At 41.8% G+C, this 14867-nt stretch overlaps 1 protein-coding gene across 2 annotated transcripts in view; it reads right to left on the bottom strand.

Moving 5' to 3' along the window:
- Positions 1 to 11334: 11334 nt before the first annotated feature.
- LOC112117531 (glycine receptor subunit alpha-2) overlaps positions 11335 to 14867 on the bottom strand; it is a 156613-nt gene continuing 153080 nt past the window's right edge. For both annotated transcript variants that reach the window (XM_024215500.1, XM_024215502.1), the window contains exon 9: positions 11335 to 11613. In XM_024215500.1, coding sequence (XP_024071268.1) covers positions 11335 to 11613 — 279 coding nt within the window. The remainder of the gene's footprint in view (positions 11614 to 14867) is intronic.

Raw genomic sequence — 14867 nt, 5'->3', positions numbered from 1 at the left:
ATATTACATTAGCTGAAAGTTGTTCCTAGAAGATATCCTGAAAGAAATGATAATGCTATTTAGCATAGCATTGTAAATATATATTTTAGAGTACTGCGAATGAGTTTTTCCTATTACCAAAATGTTTCAGAACATATGCCAGTTGTGTTAAAAAGTTTCAGGTCTGGATTGGGAGTCAGGAGACCTGGGTTCTATTGCAGGCTTTGTCATTGACCCACTGAGTGATCTTGGGTAAGTCACTTCACATCTCTGTGGTTCTCTTTTCCCCTCCTACCCTTCATCTGTCTTGTCTATTTAGATTATAGGATTTGGGGCAGGGAACAGCCTCCCTGTGTGTGTTTTTACAGCACCTAACACAATGGGGCCCTGATCTCAGTTGTGGCCTCTTGGAACTGCTGTAATGTCAATGATAAATAACAGTAATAACTTTATTTTTTCCTTTGTAATTATATCCTTCTTCATCTTTTATATAAATACACATAAAAAAAAAGAGGAAGATACTTTCAGAGCCTTAAATCACAACATTCAGTACCATAGCTTACTTTACAAAGGACCATTCAGATTGTTCTATCATGGTTACAAAGAGAGCACTCATCAAAAGGAAGGGCAACCAATGTTGGAACTGATGGTAATGAAAATGGAGATCTTGTAGAAAAAGACAGGCATGGGATTTTCAAAAGTGATCAGCATTGGCCTAATTCTGTTGCCATTGATGTTAGTAGTAAAACACCCATTGATTTCAATGTTAACAGAGTTAAGCCAAAGCAGAGAGAGAGATTGTGAAAATCCTACCCTATATTTATAAGTATATTGCATAAAATACTAAGGAATGTAATCCTTCCATGTGACCTCATGTGTTGTATTCTACCATACAGTTCTTTCTACCATATAGTTTATAGAAGATGCTTCCATCTACCATCTTCTCAGGTTGACTTGTATTTGCCAATATCTTTGCAACAGAAATCCACTTTATGATGCTGAAAGGCAGATTCAGATCTCCTGGAAGGCCTAATAAGATTGTTTTGGTGGGATTGTTGTGATGATTTGGGAATCTGTCTGTACAATTTATGAATTCTGTGTGAGATTATGAGCTCTCTGCATGTGTCTTTACCAAGCTGTGAACTCCATTTTGAATGGGCAGCCCTTGCCTTCTCTGTTTACCTCCAGATTGGATTGAAATTCCAACAGGATAGCGGTACAAGGCTGACAGTAGAAGGTCATTAACTCTTGAGTGCTCTGCCATTACAATGGAATAGTTCTAAATACTAGACTGGCTCCCAAACCAGAGAGGTCACCTGGCAATAAAATCACCTGGTAGATGTCTCTGATCACCTGAGGAGATGAATCCAGGAGCCACCTGACAGAGGGTCTGGAAGCTATAAAAAGACAGATGCTGCTCTATTGGGTATCATCTCCAGCCATTGTTCCCCAGCTCAAGATGAACAGCTGCATGAAGGAGCCTGCTAAGAGAGGGGGAATCCTGACAACCTGAACACATATGCTGCCCCAATAACTTTCCAGGGAAGGGTGAATTAGTGAGGGGCTTTGCATTTTCTAAATGAGCTGTACTCACTTGTGCTTTATCTATTAGTAAAAGTAGTATTAGGCTTCTGCACAAAGTGTCCATGTGTGCTGTGTACTTCAAAACTACCACATGCCTCCTGTGATAGTAAAACTGTAACTCAGAAGGCTCAGATCTTTGGTGGTAGTCTGGGAGAGTGTATGTTTAAGATACTGGGTTGATTTGGGGATCAGCACTGGACTTGGGGCCTATGGCAGCTGGGCTGAGGGGCTCCATTTCCATGAAGGGGCAGCAGATTGAGAGCTGATCCCCAGGAAATGTGTCAGAGAGGCCAAGGAAAGAAACAACACTGCAGCCTGCTGTAACCCAGGCAAGGTTAAAACACCAGGGGGCTTAGAAACTTGGATTCACCTCATAGCAATCCGGTAGGCGGCTGGCTGGAAGTACCTCACCAGATCTGTGACAGTTGTGCATTAGTTCCCGAGGCTATAGAGCCTCTTATATAACTTGTCCCAGTAAAAGCATTGTTTCTGGCATGAAATAAATGGAGCTCTAAGATAAATGGACATATTGCTGTCAGCACCACCAGCACTGGCCGTGTTATGTTAACTTACCCTTCAAGAACTTCTCTGGGGGGGACTAATAATATTGATTCAGTATTTTGTTTTGGTAGAATCTTAAGGTCAAGGAACTAGAAGTATTCTTGACATATTGTTGAATGTTTTTTCCAATTACTGTCTGAGATATGTTGAGTTCTTGTTCCCATTTCTCCTGAGTGTTCAGTCCAGAAGATATTGAAAAGAATTGAGCCATCTACTCCTTTCCCCTGCTGAATGAATCATACTGTCAAATGTTTTAAAGCAATCGTTTATTAGGGATTGATCTAAAGCCTACTGAAGTCAAAAGACTGCCATTGATTTCAGTGAGCTTTGGATCAGGCCCTCAGAGAATGTTGTTTCTTTTAGAGTAGTTCTGAATGACTTCCACAAGAATCAGGGACCCATTGTGCTAGGCACTATACATATAGAGTAAGAGACAGTCCCTGTCCCAAATTGCTTACTTTCTAAACAGACAAGACAATTAGAGTGAGTAGGGGGAAAAGACACAGAGAAATGAAGTGACAGCAGACCTGAGAATAGAATTCAGCTTTCTTGATTCCTAGACCATATCTACTGCACCATGCTGTCTCCAGTTAGTATGGCCCATTGTCTTTGCATATATATATTAATAAACGTGTATAACTGTTGATACAAAGAGCTAAGTGATAAAGGACAATGATCAGGAGGTAGCCGTGTTAATCTGTATTCACAAAAACAACAAGGATGCATCTGAAGAAGTGGGTTTTTTACCCACGAAAGCTTATGCCCAAATAAATCTGTTAGTCTTTAAGGTGCGACCGGACTCCTTGTTGTTTTTAAAGGACAATGAGATTTATTCTGCATATATAGGATGATTAAGGCTAAGATTTTGTCATGGTTATTTTTAGTAAAAGTCACAGATAGGTCAAGGGCAATAAACAAAAATTCACAGAAGCCATAATCTGTCTGTGACTTTTTCAGCTGCATCTCCATGGTTTCCCCCACCATGGTGGTGGCTGGGAGCTGTGGGGTTCCCCTTCTTCTCCTGGCAGGTGGAAGCTGCAGGGTGACCATATTTCCCAAACAGAAAATGGGACACCCCCAGCCGTTCGCCTGAGGCATCCCCGTCCCCCCCATTGCTGGAACCTGAGGAGGGCCCCCTCAGGAGTCTGTCACCTGTTGCTGGAACTTTGCAGGGGGGCCCCCTGTCACCTGTTGCTGAAACCCTGCCAGGACCCCACTGGCTGTCAGCTCTGGTCCCGCAGCCCCTGGGGCTGAAGCAGAGAATGTCACAGAGGTCTCTGGAAGTCAGGGATTCCCTGACCTCCGTGACATAAACGTAGCCTTAAGGATGATTATTCAGTTTTGTTAATATACCTTGTCTTTCCAATATTTTTTTACAAATGGTCTGAAATTGAATTGGAAAGTGTAGGTGTTTTCATGTAGGTGTTAGAAGCAAACTAACTAGTTTGGAATTGGTGATGTTCTTCCTGCACTGGAGTTCAGCTCAGAATGCGGTGAAAATTGGATTCATAGGCAGTGAAGCTGGTAGTCTGGTTGACTAGGGAAGTCTATACGGTGCTCCAGATAGTGTAATGAACATATTATCTATTTGCAGCCAAACTGGGATAGATTACTAGTTTTTAAAAAGCCCTCTTTTTTGAGAGGGCAAGTATGGAAAGAAGTATGAGTCTGGTAAGACTTACTCTTCCTCCAGACAGCCTTATTTGGCTCCAACCCCTCCACCCCCTCAAAAAAAATCTTAGAGGAGAGGATTTTTATTTTCCCATTAAAAGCATTAAATTAATTTTAGTTGGCTGAAAATTTTAGCAGAAATTTTCATTTGCAATAATCTCAGGTTGCAAATAATTTTTAAGACATATGTTCAGTTCAGCTGTTTCCCTCCTACTCAGTAATACAAGGGTAGCTGCAACATCTTTCTGTATCTTTGTTTATTTCTATTATGTTGTGATCTAAATTCAAGTGGATGAGTCAAAAGCTGCGTACACACCTTTATGCCCATATGTCTATTCTACTTCCAAATACAGAAGGGTAGATGTTAATACTGTATTGGGTCTGGTCTTCTGAATATATCCATCAAGTGTGGCTTCCTTTTGATATGGAATCTTGACATAGAGCCAGAGTTTTCAATTAAATCCATTAGGTGTGGAAGTGAGGTAGCTGGATTGTGTAAAATGTCTTCTGCATGCCTTTTAATTTTGTGTGTTGTTTTATTAGCATTGCAACCTTGCTGCTTTCCACTCTGTAGCTGGAAGACCTCTGACATAACACCATTAAGACTGATGCAAGCATGGAGCTTTACAGGCTCTCTAGCCATCTTTAAAAGGATGGACTAAATCCAGATTTGCTTAGCACTGCCATCAAATACAGTCAGTCAGTCCTCTCAAAGGCCTTGTCAGCATGAAGAAGATAAGGCTACAGATGGATTTCTTGACAGTTTATGCCTGGAACATTAAGTGAAATATTTCTGTGGGTGTTATCTGCCTCAAGCCTTCCTTTTACAAACCCTGCTTGGTGCTCTTGTATTAGGATAGGAATAATTTCTCTAAGTCACATTGCTAATTTCCTGGACATCCTTACATGCCATTTGCAGGAAGGAGATGGATCAGTAATTGCCATAGCTAGGCTCGTCCTTATCTTTTTGCTTTAAATGAGTGAAATCAAAATGCCTTTCTCATGCCACGTGACAGGATTCTTTTCTGAGAAATTTCCATGAATCCATTGTCTGAGTCGTACCAGCTGTGCCCAGAATGTTTAAAAAAAAAAGTCAGCTAGAAAGTCATCTGCACCGGGTGTTATTCCTGTGGTTTTGGTCCTGTGTGGCTTTTTCAATCTCCCCGAGTATTATAAACCTATCTATTTGATGCACCTGATTCTCAGAGAGTGCACTGAAATCAAATGTATTCATGAGGTGTTCAAACCAACACTGCTTAGAATATCCGTTAGTAGCAAAAAGAAATTTATCGAACTTCTAGAACTGGGTTGATGATGTTGCTGGTTCCAGCGTTACCTATCTAGCCTTGTATGTGCTAAGTGTAATGTTATTACTAAGCCTGAAGAATCAAACTCATTCTGTGGAGAGGGTCAAATTCCATTTTTAATGATGGTCCATAAAACAACATATAAATTTAGCCTGGCATACCAGCCTTAATCCGCACTGCATTTCCCATTCATGCCATCAGTAGTTTTCCACAAAGATCAAGGGAAGGTAAATTTATTATTTATATTACTGTAGCACCTGACACGTACCAGGACCCCATTGTGTTAGTGCTGTACAAACCCAGAACATGGCCTGTATGTAGTAAGAGAACGTTGTATTATTGTCAAGTCAGTACCTTCTTGCTGAATTAAGCATCTCTCATTGAGGAGAGGGTGGGATAGGCAGGGAATGGGATGAGCTGCACTGCAGAGACTTACTTCCTGCTTCTGGGGCAAAGGAGGAATAATGACTCTCTGAGGCATAGTTCCTTTGTGGAGCTTCTCCTAGAACAGCACAACTATGCCCCTAACTCATGACTGAGACTCCAGAATCCGTCTGACCCGCTATTTGTACAATATAACTCAATCTCCTCAGAGGTTGTCTTACAGAATGAACAAAATGGAAGAAAGAGAAAGAAAAGGGGGTAGGAGGGGGAAGAAAATGTGAATGTATTACTATCTGTGCATTTTTCCATTTTCTTCCAGTTAATGTAGTCTTTTAAAAGACCCCCTTCTTTTTCTATAAGCTTGAAATAGCTGAATAGCTTTATGAGGAGAAAAAATGTCTTTTTTACAAATCAATTAACAAGATTTAAATTGAATAGCCATACTCTTGTTCTTGGTAGCACCTGGTCTCTGTTAGTGAAGCATTTGCTAAAACCTCTTCTGGATGTCTAAAGCACTTAGTAGAGTTACCCAAGTACAGTGTGAAATAGCAAAATACCTAAGAGCTTATGTGTAAGGCTACGTTTTGGTCACAGGATATTTTTAGTAAAAGTCACGGGCAGTAAACAAAATTTCATGGCCCGTGACCTGTCCATGACTTGTACTATATTCCCCTGACTAAATCTTGGGTGCTCTGGGGTGGCCCCGGGGAGCCGTGGGTGCTCTGGGGCAGGGGGCGGCCCGGGGGCACTGTGGGTGCTCTGGGGCAGGGGGCAGCCCGGGACCCCCGCTGCTGCTCAGGGTGGAGCGCATCGGCTGGAGTCCCCCGCTGCTCCTGATGGGGCTCAGGGGGGGCGTGTTAGCCGGAGCCCCCCGCCGCTTCTGGAGGTGGGGGGGGGCACACGGTGGCCCGAGACTGCCCCAGCAGCGGCTGGTGTGGTTGGCCCAGGGGCTGCTCGAGTGGCCCCCGGGTCAGCCACACCAGCTGCTGCAGAATTCACAGAAGTCCGAGAAAGTCACAGAATCCATGACTTCTGTGACAGACTTGCAGCCTTACTTACGTGACGTCAGTTCCTTTGAGGCTTTTCTTCAGACGGCGGAATGCTGCTCCCTTTTTGTTAAGCTCTGTTGGGAAGTCTGCATTCATTATCATCATTTTGTCATTAAATGTGAGTAGCTTAAATATCACTGGGCTTGTTTTTTCTTGACTTCCTTATCTGAATTTGATATTCTCTATTTCAATTGGAGGAAAGTGCCCCGGCAACTTTAACAAGGCAGGTAGCAGTTTTTGTAGCAAGGACATTGGCTCTTTTCCCCCCCTCTCTCCCTTCTGCCAGTCCTAATATGTGAAGCTTATTCCTTTGAGACCTATTCTCAAAATCCTTGTTTCTCTTCCATTTTCACCATACGTGCCTTTAAAAGAAGCTGCTTCAGCATTTAATCCATCTGCCCTGTGGCTGTTTAATTTTTTTAGTTTCATTCCCCCAGATAAACCCATATGAGCATTCATTTGAGAAGCAGCCTTTGAGAGGGTTTTAATATCCCCAGAATTCAGGGCTAACTGTGTGGACATCATTTTTCTGAGCACCACAATTTCCTGTGAGAGAGTTCCTGATGCTGAGCCACCATTGTTTCTTTGTTAGGTAAATCCTCTGACGCACTTTTTTTTTATCAGTATGGTCCATTTTTTTGTGGTTCATCTTTTATCTCGCTGCTGGCAACTCTATGTTACCAGGAACTTTTAAAGTAAAAGCGTAGGTTTTATTTTCCTTGGTGTGGGAGAGGTAAGGAGTACACAAAACAGGCTGCTAGCTTTCCCTCCCCACTTCTAGCATAATTGACACGTTTTGTGCTGCTCTCTGTGACAGGTATGTAAATTACTTAATGAGCTAATTCGTGTGTCTGCAGTTAATTTCCTTATAGCCATAAACTTTATCTTTAAATTCTTTTTATAGATTTAGAGCTTGTATTGCTGTAATGAATGAAGCCCTTGGTTTATCTACAGGGCAACAGCAAAGCAAGCTTCCCACTCACAGTTCTCCTGATCTTGGGAACATCTGCTAAGAAGTTGTTTAGCCATTGCTAACAGCCAGTTAGTGCAAAGTGTGCTGGTGAGTTGGTGCTGCGGCAGCTGGACCTGAGACCCACCAACTCATCTCATATAGGGACCGCCAAACATCCACTCAATAAGAGTAATTTTTAATCTCTACTAAACTGGACTGGATTCATACTGGTCACCAACAGGCTCTGAAGCACATTTGCAATGTTTTGAGACATCCATGCCCCTCAAACACTGTCACACCTTCGAGATTGAAGTGCATTTTCTGGTAGGCAGGATCTTCCACTCTCTGCACATACAAGCGACATCTTTCACCCACTGCTGTCAGGGTGAAATCCTGACCCCCATTGAAGTAAATGGCAAAACTCCCATTCAGTGGGGCCAGGAGTTCACCTTCAGTGTTCTTAAACTATCCCTGTAATTTGTGTCCCACCTAGTTCTTAAAAGGATATTAACTCCCATTTCCTGAAATATTAACCCTACAAATATAACAAAGAAACATAATATCCTCATTCACCTCTAAATATAATTGTGCAATTAAAAAGTAATTTTGACAATTATTCCAGCATCCTCCCCTTAATTTACATATTTTATCCCCATGATTCATCAGTCAGGTTTGAAGCCACAACCTTTAGATACTGTGATAGACCCAGGCCAGTTGGGTACAGCAGAGCAGTAGAAGGCAGATATACTGGCCACTGGATAAGCAGTTTTCTGTTCCCTGACTGACCAGAGCAGGGGCTGCTCCAGGCTAGGTGGGCACATGACTCCAATTAGCCTGCAGTGTGTCAGTTGAAGCTGTTAGACTAATGTGAATACTTGACTCTAATTAAGGCCCCTCTGATACTATGAAAGGGCTCACTCCGGTCAGGCTGAGAGAGCCAGAGGAGAGGAAGTGCAGCTGCAGGCTGGGTAATGAAGACACCCTCAAGCCACTGGAAGGGAGCCCTAAGGTAAGGGTGAAGAAGGCGTTGAGAGAAGCGGGAGAGCTGTGGGGAAGTGACCCAGGGAAGGGTAGCAGCTCTGGCGGTGAAAGGTCGGCTGCCAAGAGCTGCTGCCATTAGGGTCCCTGGGCTGGAACCCGGAGTAGAGGGCAGGCCTGGGTTCCCCCCAACCCACCACTACAGAAACACCTCCTGGGAGGGAAGACAGGCTCCTGTCAGGACAAAAGGCTAAACTGTTCTGGAATAAGCCCGTAGGGACAACAGAGACTGTGGGAGTTCTCTGATCAACCTCCTTGCTGGCTTATGATGAAAAGGGCTCAGTAGACTGTAACCCTGGCCCTAGAGAGAGAAGGGCTAAGTGGAGGGTCGCAGTGAGCCTCTGAGGCTAGCATAAACCTCCTGGAAGTGCGGGACCCACGGGGACAAGGTCGGAGCTCTGCCACAATACATAACAAAGCCTTCTTCCATTTCAACCATATGAGTATCCAGTGGGCAAGTCCAGTGTGTGTGTGGGGGGATGACAATACAGTTTATCATTGAGTTATGTAACTATTTGTGAATTAGAATGTTGGTAATCAGGATTCCTGGGTTCTCTTCCTGGCTCTGGGAACACAGATATGATTTAGTGGTTAGACAGAGAGTAGCTAAGTGTAACAACATCCTTTTTGGGCTGGCTGTAGAGAATGAACCTGTAATCTCTGAGCATGAGCTTCTCCCATTTGACCTAAAAATTAATGCTTATTAGCCTGGGGGCTGTAGCAGTAACATATAGCACTAACCTCTATATGTAGTCTAGCCACTAGAGAGGGACAAAGGTCCTTATTGTGACTGTTGGCTACACAAGTACATAATCTGGGCCATTTTCTCTGACAGGCGGTGTGGCAAACTGGATGAGACTTGGCTGTGTCCTGTGAGTAAACTGGCTTCTATTCTCAGTCTGTCTGCACTGACCACATCCAACCTCTCAGTTATCTTAGCTGTTAAGTGGGCAAGCGATAGTCCCTAAGATAGGGGTATGTGAGGCCTTAAAGTTGTGAAGTGCACAGAAATATTAAGACCAGTTTGGAGAAGATTAGAGCCAAGAGGCTTTTGGCTTGTAGTTAGGGTGACCAGATGTCCCGATTTTATAGGGATGGTCCCTATATTTGGGACTTTTTCTTACATAGGGTCCTATTATCCCCCACCCCATCCTGATTTTTCACACTTGCTATCTGGTCACCCTACTTGTAGTTCAGTGTACCTTCCCCTAAGGCTACAGGTTATTAGGGGGAAGGGTCTCCTTTTCCTCCGTTCGTATCCTGCAGTACAGGGGTCTGCCTGGGTTGCACACTTCTCCTCAAAGGCACTACAGAGCCGATATAACTTGTGCTGGTGGATAAGAGCCCCCAAGGCTCTGCTCAAACAGGACTGCTGGAAGTGTGTTAAGATCCATACTCACCCCCTAGCCTTCCCTGGAGTCCCTCCTCTGCTGGGGTGAGGGTGGGGAGTTCAGGAGGACTAAAGTAGGCCTCCCTAGAGTTCCCCCAGCTGCTGCTTTAAGTCCCTTTTCTGCTGCTGGAGTGACTGAAAATCTGGCCTTTATTGCAAATAGCATTACCCCAAATGAAAAAGGAGCTTGAAAAGAAAAGAAAAATTAGTAGCACACTTAGCTTTATTGAAATTGAACAAATAACTTTTTTAATAAATGCTTTTACAGCAAGTGTAAAATTTTTAATGATCTTGTTATGTTTTATCTTAGTTTCTTTTTCTGTGTAAGCAAAAATACCTTTTTTTATTTCAATTTTTATTTTTTTCTACTTTAAAACATGTAGCAAGGATTTGAACCACGTAGCTCTGGCACCAAAAGGTAACAGGTTATGAAAATCACAGTACAGTTTTAAAATTCTTAGGTTAGTCAATGATATTTAAAATGATCGCCACTTCGAGTAAAGATATAAATTAGAGGTCTGTAAACAAGTTGTGTTTACCTACAGAGCTATCAATTGCAGCTACAATGAGAGCAGTAATAGAAAGAAATAGAAAGTCAATGCTAAACTGAGCTACACCAGCCAGGAAACAAGTTCTTAATAAATAGTGTGGTACAGGGTAGCACAACAGGTAAAATACAGTTTGGCACCTCAAGTTGCATGTAAAAACAGCAGAAATGAAATGAAATAAGTGCACTCTCTTAGAACAAAAATAAAATGGGCAGTTTAACTGGTTTCTATGAGTGTCAGCTATCAAATAAATAGCACAATACACAAGTTTGACCCCAAAATTACAATTCTAATAAAGCAAGATAATATTAAAATGCACACCCACAAGGATATTAAAGTATAAATCATTTTTCCCTGTTAGTAGAAATAAGTTACAACGCACAAAAGGACTTCTTGGTGAACTGCTAACTACAGACATTTTAATGGAATGTAGCTCAGTAGACTTGTTTCAAATAGAAAGGCAGCATTATCCTGAATAAGTTTGGTCCTCTTATCACTCACTGTACTGTAGCCAGTACAGTCCCATAGTAGGTGTTTCAGATTGGTCGGTTGTTTTTATTTTTTTCAATATCTTAGTGACATTGTTGAGTAAAATTTGGCCCTGTTTAAGAGCGTCTGATCAATGCAGAATCTGGAAGAACAATACTGAGTGTACGTAAGGGGATCCGTATTGCATGGTCCCACGGCATCTTGTTTTTGCTGTCAATCACTTTTTTCCTATGCTTTTGCTTCCGTTCCATTTTTTTGTCTTATTCTCTTCAGTAGCATGGGTGAAAAAAAATCCTCAGTCCAAATGACAGAAAGACATTTCACTGTTTATTTACAAGCAAATCGCTTTGGCTACAAGGTCCCAGCACCCCCAGAGAGTTGCCTATTTCTTGTGAATATCCTCATGCCGTATAATTTTGTACGTAATCCAGTAAAAGATATTGAAAATGAGGAAGGCTAGTGGGAACGCAGCTCGGGATATTGTATCAATCCTTTTTGCACGGTCAACAAACTTCTTTCTGATGGACTCTGAATCCTTTGGTGGCACCAGAGGGGGGTTTGGAGGAGTGGCCTTGACTGCGGTGCCGTCTTTGACCTGGAGACAGTGACCCATCCCGTAACCACTGAAATTGAATCGACTGTCACGGGTAACATCATCTTCCTGGAGGATAAAGGACAGAAATAAGAGACAATCAATTGTCTGTGTAGAATACAATTAAGGTTGTAGCATCCAGGAGCACTGCAAAGTTCCTTAACAAACCAATGGACAAGCTTTTTGGTTCGATATATATATATAGTTAATATAACACTGCCTTACAAAATTCCACTGGCTCGCTCGCCTCAAGCTGTATAATATTCTTTGACAGGTGAGTAAATATCATGCCCTTTATCATCATCCTGATAACTAGGTGATGAAGACTTCGTGCCTGAGCTGGTAAATTTTCATGACCGTTTTGCCAAGCTGATAGAATAACAATGTTTGAGCTACAATTACTGGCAGCCGTCCATGAATGATTCAAAACCACCAAACAAGTGACTCCATTCTCCTGCATTCTACTCAGGATGAAATGCAAGCCCAGAAGCTGCCCAAGTTCCGAAATTTGATGTGGCTGAGGACCAGAAAAGTCAGGAAGAGCATAGAGAACCCACTTGCTGTGCTATTTATTTCAGTATTGTTGTTATTATTAATGATTTATTATTATTATTATTTCACTTTTTTTGAGTGACAGACATTTCACTGTTGATTTTAAATAAACTCTCCTGAGGTTCACGAGTGCAGAGTGCTCTCTCATGTCTCGAACCCACAGCTTTCTGATGGCAATACAGATCAAGGGATTGCAAAAAACAATGGGCCATAGCCACAGCTGGTGTGAAGCTTTATAACTCCACTGTCTCTTCTTCAGCTGAGGATCACCCATCTGTACCACCTGTATCATCAAGCTTGCTTTGCTTACCTTAGATCTGACATACTGCTGTGAGCAAATAACAATGCATCACAAGCCATGATAAAAGAAATAGGTTATACTGAGTGAGGATAAAAAAAAGTGAAGGCAACAAATAGTACCTTTGAGACCCAAGTATTTTGGTGTGAAGACTGCCATATACTATACTCACCAGTAGGTGTATAATTGTATTAACACAGGGCTTGTTACCACTTGGGTCCTTTTCATCTCAAATCTTCAGCAGTGTGAATGTGAAATGTTTTGCTCTCTTTTTGCGATTTGTTCATTTACAGTTTTCAGTCCTTCTGGGAAAAGCTAAAAAGGTAAAAGTTCTGCTCCTACTATTATTATAAAGAAGTAAAGTGCTTAAAAATGAGACTGCCAAGACATGAGTTCAGGGCACGGTGCTTCTCTTGCATTAGCTAATGACATTCCTAAACCCTGCTACAATGCAGGCAGAGGCACTGCCTGCAGTGCTCTCTGTGTCACTAGCCATTGTAGACAAAATACAAACGCAGGATGTGGAAGATGATTAAAGGACAGCAGTTGTGTTATCACATGTATTTATTTTAAATATATACATATATTCTGCAATTTGTGAGGGAGCTTTAGGAGGAAGAATAGCCTATCGGACTGAGCACAGGACTAGGAGACTCCAGAGTTCTAGCCCCAACTCAGCCACTGCCTTGTTGTGTGTCGCTGGGCAAATCATTTCAATGCTCCAGGCCTGATTCTGATCTTCTGCTACTGTAAATCCAGGATAACACCCCTGGAGTCACTTCCAATTTATACCAGTGTAACTGAATGCAGATTCTAGCCCCTGTAACGGAAAAGGGGGATAATAAATACCTACCTCATGACTTGTGAGGAATAAGTTGTTATATGTGCAGGATATCAAAGATAGAAAATACTATACAGTAGGAATACAGTAGTATTAACTTTATTATTTTGTTTTTTTAAAAAGAGCTTTTCCAGTAACCTTTAAAAATACCAAAGAAATACATAGAAATGCAAGCAGCAAGATGTTCTTACAACAGGTGATAAACTGTTTTTTCTCTGTTGCATGATAAATTATTCTTGCCTAACAGCACAAAGAGCGGGGGAGGTATAGTTATTTTACTTATTGAAAATATACAATAGTAGTTTCTAGGTGCCTTGATGACATGCAAAATACAATCCATTATAATAAAACAATAGAGAAATAGCAACAGCTCGCAACAAACCAAGCCCTTCTGCAGGAAACATAACCCAACTTCACATCCTTCTATTCTCTATCCACCCCCAGCTCCCTCCGTCTCACACACTTTAGCTCTTCCCAGAATGATGCCCTTTGCTGTGTTCCTTGAACATCAGCAGACTCAGGCTATATCAGACCAAGGGAGGAAGTGTATTCCAAATTTAAGGTGCCTTTCAGCTCAAGCTCCTCAATGTACTTGTAGCCCAGAAACAGAAAGCTCAGACCTGAGAAACTGGCTAACCACAAACTTGCACCGTCTAACTACAGTGTGTTTTTAAATAGGTTTAATTAAACCAGTTCAAGTGTGTGTGTAGATAAGGCCTCAGATAGTCATGCCCCACACTATTTATGGCTTTATAAATTAAAAATCTATGTGAAACTCCATCTAGAAGCCAACAAACATCCACTGCAGAAGAAAATGCGTCAGTGTCATGTGCTCACTTAACAAGTGAACTTGCTTCAACTGCTAAATGAATGCAAGATTAGTCTAGTACAGCACATTGCCACTAGTCAGTCTAGATGTATTAAAGATGTGGGTTATGGAGAGAAGGGTCACAGCTGAGTGAAACAGTCCCAATCTTCTAGCCAGGCACAGACAGAAAAAAAACAGCCATTTTCACTGGTAATGGTCTAAGAAGACTCCCAAATTCCTCACTCGAGTAACAAATCTGTTGGCCCAGATCCTGAACTGTGGCCAAGAAACATTCAGAAACAGGATCCATGATATGGAAATGCAATGTAACAGTCTCCCTGTAATATATTCTTCTTAATTTTATGTCCATTTATGGAAATAAGGGGGGGGTGTTGTTTAGTTTGTGTGGAGAGCTGTAACTTGCAGGGGGTTATCATAAATGAAAAAGAAATATGAGCAAGATTGAAGTGCTGTGTCCCTGAACTGTTCATTCCCAGACTTTCAGAAGAATTGTGCTATGAAAATTAAATATATTTTCTAGGTGCTAGGAAGATAACATTGAAACTGTAGCAAAGGAATCTATTTCCTAATGCAGTTATATTTTCTTATTGTGTCTTAGGTGCTGGCTCTAAACAATTTTTATAATGGAAAGAGAGAATACTGAGAAGTGGGAGATTTTTCTACACGTTTAGTATTATTTTTTCTTCTTCATGAATGGGATCAGCTTTTGTTCTACACAAGTGAATGTCTTTAATCCCATTGAATTAGATCTTGAACGGGTTAGGGGGTATTCATATAAGGGCACATTTCAGGAAAATTAACTC

This window comes from Terrapene carolina, unplaced genomic scaffold (assembly GCF_002925995.2).
Source record: "Terrapene carolina triunguis isolate 2854851 unplaced genomic scaffold, T_m_triunguis-2.0 Scaffold22, whole genome shotgun sequence".
Taxonomy (NCBI): domain Eukaryota; kingdom Metazoa; phylum Chordata; order Testudines; family Emydidae; genus Terrapene; species Terrapene triunguis.
Note: the sequence above shows the minus strand (reverse complement) of the source record. Positions and strands in the feature narration are given on the sequence as shown.